The sequence below is a fragment of the Lactuca virosa genome, chromosome 8 (genome assembly GCF_052849685.1).
Source record: "Lactuca virosa cultivar CGN04683 chromosome 8, Lactuca_virosa_CGN04683_v6, whole genome shotgun sequence".
NCBI classification, from domain to species: domain Eukaryota; kingdom Viridiplantae; phylum Streptophyta; class Magnoliopsida; order Asterales; family Asteraceae; genus Lactuca; species Lactuca virosa.
In genome coordinates, this window is record NC_136433.1 from 330,030,647 (window position 1) to 330,040,755 (window position 10,109).

Genomic DNA, 10,109 nt, shown 5'->3' on the forward strand with positions numbered 1-10,109 from the left:
GTATAATCTTCAAACCAAGATATATGAGTTGTTGATTATGAGTTGGTTGTACATTGGTAGTGCGAAACCGCATCAGTAACTTGATGTTATAAAACGTACTGTTGTGTATGATTTAACGAGTAGTTAGTACAAGCATATAACTCAAAGTTTATGTGTTCCTTTTATCCTAAGAGGATTAAAAGTGATATCTTGGGCCCCCCGATGATTTTGTTTTAACTTATGTGTCGGGCCCGGTCAGGACTCAATTGATGTGTTCAATTAAGTTCTATGTCAGACAAATCGGAAATCGGGAAACAAAACTGTAGGACAATAAGTATGACTATGTTTCATGTATTTTTCCACGCGATATCTTGAAGAACAGAGGATTATATGATCCCTCATCTAATGGACGCGTCAGAGTTCGACAGTGGCTTTTTGAGAGCTACGATTGCTAATCGGATTTTAAGTTACATTGGCAGTTATAGTTATTAGACTTATCCAAGTGGGAGACTGTTGGATTAGGTGTTTAAGCCCATAACTATAATTGGTATGTACTTGACCCAATAGTAGCATGGTCCATTTCGGGTTGCCTTCACCAAAACAATTTGATAGATGGGTATTTGAGAAAGAGGTTATTTATGATTTATAAATATATTATAAGAATAATATATTAACTGAGAAATCATATTATTTAATTAGTATTGATCAAGAATAAATATGGAATTAATTTAGTGATCAAAAGAGACTAATTAAATTAATAGGGACCGATTATGTAAATCAGTGATACATATGGATTGGGCTAATAATCCATGATTGATTTGTGATGGGCTAAGCTTGTGGGTTAGTCCATGAAATGTTAATCCAAATCAATTGTTGGATCATAAGCTTAAGTGTAAGAATTAGGGTTACACATGACTCTTGGTATTCTACATTATATATATATGTAACCCTAAGCACTAAAATCGGCTATCACTTGCATTCCAAGAAGAAGAAACCGATTTTGGGGAACTCACTAAGCTTTGTGCTTATAGTTGTTGTTTATGGTTTCAGGTACTTCTGGTTCAAAAGGGAAGGGTCCGACTTGATCGCAGCGCATACACCCATATTTTCCGCAACCTTGAGATTTTGGGATTGTACGATGATAACAGTTTTTATTATAAAATACCTTTAAGTGTTTGAGTAAACGATAAATGGGTGTTTTGGTTGTTTTAAAAATGAAATTTTTACCTTCATATTTTGGGGTGTTACATTGTATCGATTTAACGGAACAATTTCGACTTTACAATAGGATGAATGATGGGACCATGAAGAACAACTATATTTTGTCTAGTAGAGAGCTATTATCGAAAAAGAGGCGGAGATATATGAGGTTGATTCTGAGAAGAAGTCGGTGCCTCCTCCGCCTACATATATATTTCGTCTGGAACGACTAGGCCTGCACTTTGCCGTCGGATTGCCGTCGAATCCCTTCTTCTCTTCAATGACCTTGTACGTTCATCTTGTTGTGGATGTCGACCAAAGTAGTGAGAAATTGACTTTGTGCTTGATTTCGGGAATTTTTGGAGCAATTTTTTAAGAACGGTTTCTAAAACAAAATTTGATTTCAGGTTTTGTATACAACTTTTAATTCTGAGTACACGATGACAATGGTTTTCTTAGTTAATTAGTTCTTTAGATTGTAGAATGGATTTTTTTGGATTATATTTAGATTTCTGATTTCACGACGAAGTTTCCGACGATGGTGGCCACAACGGTTTCTGGTGAGAGAGCGGATTAAAGAGAAGGGACGCGAAGAAATAGTCTACAAATACGTAATATATGGCAATTACAGAGGTTTCTGGTGGTTCCGTCGTGATCTAGTGGTTCACAACCGCGATCTAGTGGTTCCGGTAGCCGCGAGCTGGTGGTTCCGGTGGTGGTTGGCCGAGTTCCAAAGGTGTTTCCTTCATCTGATTGATTATTGATACGATGGAGTGAGAGTTAAGGGGAGAGATGAGCGATGAGAGGGTGAGATGGTTGGTTAGGGTTCTATTAATTATTTATTGTATTTGGAATAATAATTAATAAACAATAAAAATTTTGGAAAAAGAAATATAAAGGGCAACATAGTCTTTTTACCTCTACAAGGGACTAAAAACACAACAAAATGATATGTTAGGAACTATCCGAATACAAAAAAAATTTAAGGACCAAACCTGAAATCTTTGCAAACGGTGGGAATAATTTGTTCTTTTTTCTAAAACAAAAGTGATGGGGTCAAAAAGTCAAAAGAGTGGCCTCCTCGACGTATACAAATCTTTGAAAACCCCGTCGTCATCTTCTTTCTTCTTCTTCTCGTTCTCGACTGTGCGTAGTATTTTATTCGGGGTTGGTACACCTACCCCTCCCCTCACCCCACCCCCACACCACCTACTATTGACGTTCTTCCTTAACCGCTATTCCATCAAAAACCCAAACGACCTGTGAAGAACTCAATGGCGAGCACCACCTCCTTGGAAGATGTACCTTCAATGGACATGATGACCGAACTTCTTCGCCGATTCAAGTGTTCATCTAAGCCTGACAAACGCCTCATCCTCATAGGTACACTTTTTTACATATCGTTCTTCCAGATTATGTTAACTCTTCCTTTTAGGGTTTGTTTTGAGATCTGTAAATGTTTCCTCGAATTGGGTTACAGCTCCATAGTCTCGAGTATAATAATTGTTCTATCCCCAAATTATGAGCTTAAACCACGTTCTCGCTTCCATCTCCAATCTTATAATTTTGTTGAATTCCGACGTACGAAAGTTTTAGGGTATAATGGTATAGTGTTCCATTAGTCTGCTGCATGTTCATGGTGGTCGTTTTTTTGTGTTTCTAAGATCTGTCCAAATGTGAAGTCTATACCTTGACTTTTGATCTGAGACGTGAATTCCTAGGAATTTTGGTTTATGAAGACTTGATTTGTGGCAAAAAATAATACCAAATTTGGAATTTTACATTCGAGATATGAGAATATTGGTATGAATTTGATTTGATTAGAAGTTTAAATTGCAAAAGAAAGCCTTTTTGATAAATTTTATCTGCTTTGCTATGAATGAGTTGAAGATTTTGGATGATATTTTTATCAGATCTGTATTGTCTTCTATGTGTTTGATGAAATGCTTATGAGAAAATGAATAAATGTTAGGCCCACCTGGATCGGGCAAAGGTACTCAATCCCCCATCATTAAGGATGAATACTGCCTTTGCCACTTGGCAACAGGTGATATGTTGAGAGCCGCTGTAGCAGCCAAAACTCCACTCGGGATTAAAGCTAAAGAAACCATGGAGAAGGTATATGCTTTGCTTTGACTTAGTAATATGAGTACTTAACAGTTTTTGCCCAAATTGATCATTCTTGCAAAGGGCTAAAAGCAAGAAATAGCAAAATAGGACATGCTATAATAAACAAACCAATGATTAATGAAAGTAGGTTGATATTTTCAATTATTTTTTTGTTTATGGTTAATTGGTTATTTAATAGGGTGAACTAGTGTCGGATGACCTAGTGGTTGGGATAATTGATGAAGCAATGAAGAAGCCATCATGCCAAAAAGGGTTCATTCTTGATGGTTTTCCTAGAACAGTTGCCCAGGCCGAGAAGGTATTTACCCATTTACCCTTATCTCCTTCCTTCTACTTACAAATTTTAAAACCTTTTTTTTTACCAATTACTCTCTCATTTGTTGCAGCTTGATGAGATGCTTCAAAAACAAGGAACTAAGATCGATAAGGTGCTTGATTTTGCAATTGATGACTCCATTTTAGAAGAAAGAATTACTGGCCGTTGGATTCACGCTTCAAGTGGTAGGACCTACCACACAAAATTTGCACCTCCTAAGGTTCACGGAATCGATGATGTAAGCATATAGACATCTAGAATAATGAGTCATGTCATGTTTATGATGTGATGGTAATTTGTATTTTTGAAGGTTACTGGAGAGCCATTAATGCAAAGAAAAGATGATACTGCCGAAGTTCTCAAGTCAAGGCTGCAGGCTTTTCATAAGCAAACTAAACCAGTAAGTGTTTCTTTTTGAGTCCTAACTTTTTACATTTTCTCTCTCGTTTATTATTTTTTAATTGTCATTTATTCTGACAACACTTTTTTTTTTTTTTTTACCGAACTGTAGGTTATAGACTACTACAGTAAGAAGGGTGTGGTTGCAATGCTTCCAGCAGAGAAACCCCCAAAGGAGGTAACTGTTGAGGTTCAGAAAGTTTTATCTTCTTAAAGGATTTAGTGTTTTCTGTTTTGATTGTTATTATTACTTTACTTGAATATTGTATGTAATCCGATACATTATCGGATCGATCGGCCAAACTTTATTTGCTACAATTTCCATTTTTCCATCCATGAGAGGATTGAGGGCAGCCAGCTGTTTCAGTTGCTGACATTGACATAGAATAAAACTCTATTATTCCAACTTTGAATCTAATTTGCTTGATATTCTAAAATCTTGAATTAAAACACTATTTATTTGCCATTGTAATATGAATTAATTATGGCATATAATACTAAAGCTTAGAAGTGACATCTGAGTCAGAGAGAGCCATCTTGATCAACTCCTTTCTTAGTACTTTTCCAGGAGCATTCTTTGGTATCGAATCGATGAAACGGACTCTTCGTAGTTTCTTGTATGGTGCAACCTACATGTTGTTTGCAATGGTTGTTAATAATTTAGGGAAACAGTGACGAAATGAATAAATAAATAAATAAAGTTACCTGTTTTGCCACAAAATCTTTGACTTGTGTTTCGTTAATGGTGCTTCCTTTTCTTCTAACAACAAATCCCATCGGTACTTGTCCTGCCTTCTCATCTGGATACCTGCAAGGTTGTGTTTGTTACACCGGACATTACTAAAAAAACAGAACTGGACAAGTTTTTTAAGGCTATTTTCTATGTTGAACAGGTCCTTGTCCCACCTTGGATGGGAGTCATGAACTAGCATCAACCCAATGCATGTTGACCATAATTCGGTACATAACATGTTCTGTCATGTCCTATGTAACAAATGACATTTTAGGTTGGTTTTGTTGCGTTGTACAAAACACCATGTCATTGTACTCATAGTTGGATTTTCTATTATGAAGAGTGGGGTATTCTTCTTGATTCAAAAATTATGTATTGATATTTGGGATAATTTTAAAAAAATGTTGTATATATTTGACCTCTATGTTTAATAATTTTATGTGATTTTAGTAAGTTTGATAGGGGAAAATAGAGCATTGAACCGACAGCCAATAATGTTTGATCATTTTGATCTGACCCGATGGAAAATTGTGTGAATATCATTTTCATATGTATTATCGAAAATAACCTTAGGGAGGAGGGAGTCGTTCCCTCCTAACCCACCGAACCCACTGCCACATCAATTTTTCTCTTCTATTTTTCTTCATCTTTCACTCGTTGAAGCGGGAGTGGTACCACCGATAACTCTATTGCTAATTAAAATTTTATATTTGATTGTTTTGTATTTTTTTTTAATTGAGTGGCTTCAAAAAGATAGGATTTTCGTGTGTTGTGGGTTCGCAAAGATGATGAAAAATAAAAGAGAAAAAAATGATGTGGCAGTGGGTTCAGTGGGAATGACTCCCTTTGCCCTTAGAAAGCATGTTAGTGTCATAAGTTTTGTACTATGTAACAAAAACAATCTTTGAGGGGAGAAAAGCATACGGAATCACAGCTGCTTCGGTAATGTCAGGGTGCGTATGTAGAATGTGTTCCAATTCTGCAGGAGGCACCTACATGTCACGTGGTTTAAATAACTTAGAAAGATCATAGACACAATGCTTTGATATGAATGTATTTTGATTAATCTACAAACCAAAACCAAAATAACCATGAGAATTGAATGATCAATGTACCTGATAACCTTTATATTTGATCAACTCTTTTAATCTGTCCACAATAAATAAGAAGCCTTCATTATCAAAGTAACAAAGATCACCCGTTCTCAACCATCCATCCGAGTCCACCATTGTATCACTAACTTCTTTATCATCCACATAGCCTTAAAAAAAAATTATCCACAACTTTAAAAAGAGAAAAAGTAATAAGCTTTTTCCCATAATAGGCAATAGCCATAAATTTCGCATATGAAAAATAAAGTTGTAATTATGTATTGACCTTTCATAATGAAGGGACCTCGAAGCCATAGTTCACCATGGCTCATGGGAGGCAAACCGACACCGGTGTTGGGATCAACTATCTTGGCTTGACAACGGGCTATGAGCCGCCCTACGGTGCCTGCGATTGTGCTCTCATATGGACCTGCAATTCGTGAGACTCCACCCGTTGTTTCCGTCAATCCATACGCCTGAACACAGTAATCACAATCCAAAAACTACTTCACTTAGCTTTTGAGATCTTTTAGGAGCTTTTACATTTTAGCGTTTATGTTATGTAGTTTTATTATATATTTCAAAAGTTTATAATAATTTTATTAAACACTTGTACATAAAGAAAAACACCAGCTACCGGCTAGTTTTTGTTATACATACCCATATTTGATGTTTATTTTTAATGGTTTGGTTCCTTAAGTTTAAATGTTATTATGATTTGTGTATGTTTTTAACATTATAATCATATTCTAACTAAAATGTTTGTTGCTTGTTATATTATATTTATAATCAAATTTATAGTTTATGATAAATTTTAAATTTAAGTTGAAGTATGTTAAAGATGTAATTTTTTATTTAATAAAATTCTAGCTTTAAAGAATATAATAATTAGCTACAATAGTTTATAATTATCTATAACATAATTTATAAAGTTAATGTAACAAAAACTAGAAAAAAAAATATATGAATTAATATTGTAATAAACCAATAGGGATCATAAGGGTATTATTGAGCATCTCTATGGAAAAAAAAAGGAGATACGTATGGATGTCTTTTTGTGTTAAAAATAGCATAATTGGTTGAAAACAAACCTCTATAGCAAAGTATGACTTTCTTTTTTTCTAAAAAGAGTAAAATATGGTTATATTAGTTCTTTAAATAAATAAATAAACAACGCAACGATTAAGTATGTCACCTTGGACCCATTTTTTAGAGAGACTAAAAAATGTAGTATTTTACAAAAGAAAATGCAAGTTGTTTTCAAACTTTTGGTGAGTTCAATAGTTGAAGTTATTATTTTATAATATCAATAAAAAATTACGAAAAGTGTCTTTTGGGAACAAGTTACGATAAGATGTCATGCAACAAACCTGCAACAACGACACAGTCGGAAATCTTTTCTTGAACTTATCGATCACGGCCATCGTAAGCGATGCTCCGCCACACAGTACATTTTCCAGAGAGCTCCAATTGGTTCGATTTACCAAATGGTCATTATCGCCGTCCACCAAACCTACCACCACCGGCGGCGCCGATGCTAGATGAGTAACACTAAACTCCTCAATCGATGTCAACATTAGACGCAGATCAAACCTCGCCATCGAAACCAAACTCTCCCCAAACGCAACCAACCTCATGCATAACCCTAACCCGTATATATGAAAATACGGCACCGTGCAGAGGTACACGGCCGGAGAAGATCTATCTTGACGTCCGAAGTTTGCTCCGGCAATCGTTGATATCATGTTCCTATGCGTTAATTTCACCCCCTTGATCTTCCCTGTAGTCCCCGACGAGTACAAAATCGCAGCTGTATCGGACTGCAAAACTTCAATTTTTGTTTCAGATCCATTTGGTTTAGTTCGCATCATCGATTCAAATTCGTTCGAGTCGATTACCACGACCGGATTAGGAAATCCAACTTCTAACAACTTGTTAGCTGACTCCGCCGTCGCGAAAGCAACCGCCGGTTTACAGAGGCGGAGTTGGCGAGAAATCTCTTGAATCGAACTAGCAGGATTCGAAGGCGAAACAACAACACCAAGCGAGAAGAGAGAAAGGTACAGAATCGGGAGATTGGCGGAATTGGGACAAATAACGAAAGCACACGCTCCATTTGAGAGAGACAATGGTGGTTGGCGGAGTGAGGCTGCAAGGTTGCGCACAAGAAGTGGGACGTCGGAGTAAGGGATGAAGCGGCGGGTGGTGGCGTCAATGATAGATGCTCCGGTGGTAGTGGTGGTTGTTTTGGGGAGCGATAAGATGAAATCGGTTATGGAAAAAGGAGTGGACTGTGGAGGTAGAGGATATGGAGGTCTAAGGCTATGGTAGATTTGGGTTTTGGAGCAAAATCCATTTTGGGGATTGATTGATAACTGGGAATTCGAGATTGTCATTTTCGTTTGAAGCTAATTTGTGACCTTGAATTCTTATTGAAAATTTATTGATTAATGGAGACAAATAGAGAATCAAAGGCCATTGCGATAAATCTGATTATAAAGTTCTTTAGATTATGCCTTATTTAATTTTAATCAATGTAATTATATACATATTTTTTCTAGAAGTGGTAAGCACAGATACATTGATTTTAATTTATTTTTTCTTGATTTTAATCTGTGCTTACCACTTCTATTAGATACATGATTTCTATTAGACAGAGAAATCAAATTACCACTTCTATTAGATACATGATTTCTATTAGATAGAGAAATCAAATATCACCACTTCTATTAGATACATGATTTCTATTAGATAGAGAAATCAAATATCCTCCGTTAGTCTATTTTTTTATTTACATAGGCAAATATTAAAATCAAGGAAAAATAAATTAAAAGAAAATTAGTGCTACATGACTATTATTATTAAATAGAAAAGAATAAGATAAAATATGTTTTACTATTAAAAAGTAAAATATGTTATAAGAAATAAAATTTTATAATTTGCTTATATATTTCTAAAACTTATTTATATGCGACATTAGAAATTTTATTTGTAAATCTACTATTTTTATTTAAAATTAACAATTTTATTTAATTTTTATTTTAAATTAAAACAACATACAATTAAACATGTTTAAAAACATGTTATTTGAGAAACAAACCAACTATTGATAAAGATTGTTATTGATCCTATCATATTGATTATTTAGATATTTATTAGTTATATTAAGTTATTATTTGATAAAATAAACAAAATGATGATATTATATTTAAAAAAGATAAACTAGAGCGCCCTTGTTAGTCAAAATTGAAAATTTATAATCTTTAAAACCAATTCAAATTGATTGACTAAAATTACATTTTGAGGGAAGTTCTTTACGGTTTTATGCAATTAAAACTTGTATTAGTGATTTTTTGAAATTGATTCTTTCCATAAGATGATATCAAAAATTGTGCTATCACAGAGATGAAATTGAAAACTTTAAAAAGTTATAGAAATTAAAAAATCGGATTTAATGCCTCTGATTAATAATGGAAAATTTTTAATTTAGCAAACATATATGTAAATTTTAAATTAATAAGATAGTAATACATAAAAACTTCCCTTCTTAATTCTAGAAGAAAAATATGGAAATAAAATAATCTTCCAATTATGGCTAATAATTCAAATTTATTTTCTGCTTAGTTTTAAGATATAATATTTCGTCACTATATATAACTCTGAACCGTAAATAAGGGTTATTAATATTATATATCAAATTAAATAAAAAAGATAAAAATGAAAAATACTAACAAAATGACACGTGTCAGCTTAATGTTTAAAATGATGACATGTGGCATTTTTAGGTTTTGTTTATTAGAGGAGGTAGATTATCGAGTTTTAATTAATTTTAGAAATTTAATCATTAAATAGTTGAGATGGAGCGATGTATAAAACAAGTTATTTTAAGAGAAATGATCCATAATAGTTATTCTTTGAAAAAACTATGAACACAAATCTTTCTAACATGAATATCTCGATTTATAATCACACCAGTTCGTTTTACATGAACAATTACAAACAAAAACTCACTACTTATACATATTCTACTCTCACAGTGATTGTCTCTCAAAGATTGAAGTGTAAACCCTGACTTGTAACTATCAAATAGAGAAGATGAGAGAACGAACATAGAAAATATCACGAGTGTATGTGTGTAATGAATAATCTAACCGTAATCTGCATACCCGTTACATTTATATCATGGGATGAAAAGATTTGAAGATCCCTCTTGTAAAACCGAGTGAAGTTACAGCTAAGCCCCTCATCATATGCACTTGAG

At 34.0% G+C, this 10,109-nt stretch overlaps 2 protein-coding genes across 2 annotated transcripts; one reads left to right on the forward strand and one right to left on the reverse strand.

Annotated features, from left to right (window-relative positions):
• Positions 1-2,298: 2,298 nt before the first annotated feature.
• On the forward strand, positions 2,299-5,168 carry LOC145129013 (adenylate kinase 4-like). Its single transcript, XM_079063770.1, has 7 exons — positions 2,299-2,562; positions 3,152-3,297; positions 3,488-3,607; positions 3,696-3,863; positions 3,936-4,025; positions 4,137-4,202; positions 4,918-5,168. Exons 1-7 carry the CDS (start codon positions 2,454-2,456, stop codon positions 4,951-4,953), a joined length of 735 nt encoding a protein of 244 aa, XP_078919896.1. The 5' UTR covers positions 2,299-2,453; the 3' UTR covers positions 4,954-5,168.
• LOC145129012 (4-coumarate--CoA ligase-like 9) lies at positions 4,401-8,313 on the reverse strand. The gene is made up of 6 exons (XM_079063769.1): positions 7,219-8,313; positions 6,135-6,324; positions 5,873-6,018; positions 5,682-5,749; positions 4,730-4,832; positions 4,401-4,653 (listed from the first exon to the last, which is right to left on the reverse strand). The coding sequence occupies exons 1-6, from the start codon at positions 8,242-8,244 to the stop codon at positions 4,522-4,524; spliced, it is 1,665 nt and encodes a 554-aa protein (XP_078919895.1). The 5' UTR covers positions 8,245-8,313; the 3' UTR covers positions 4,401-4,521.
• Between the last annotated feature and the right edge of the window lie 1,796 nt (positions 8,314-10,109).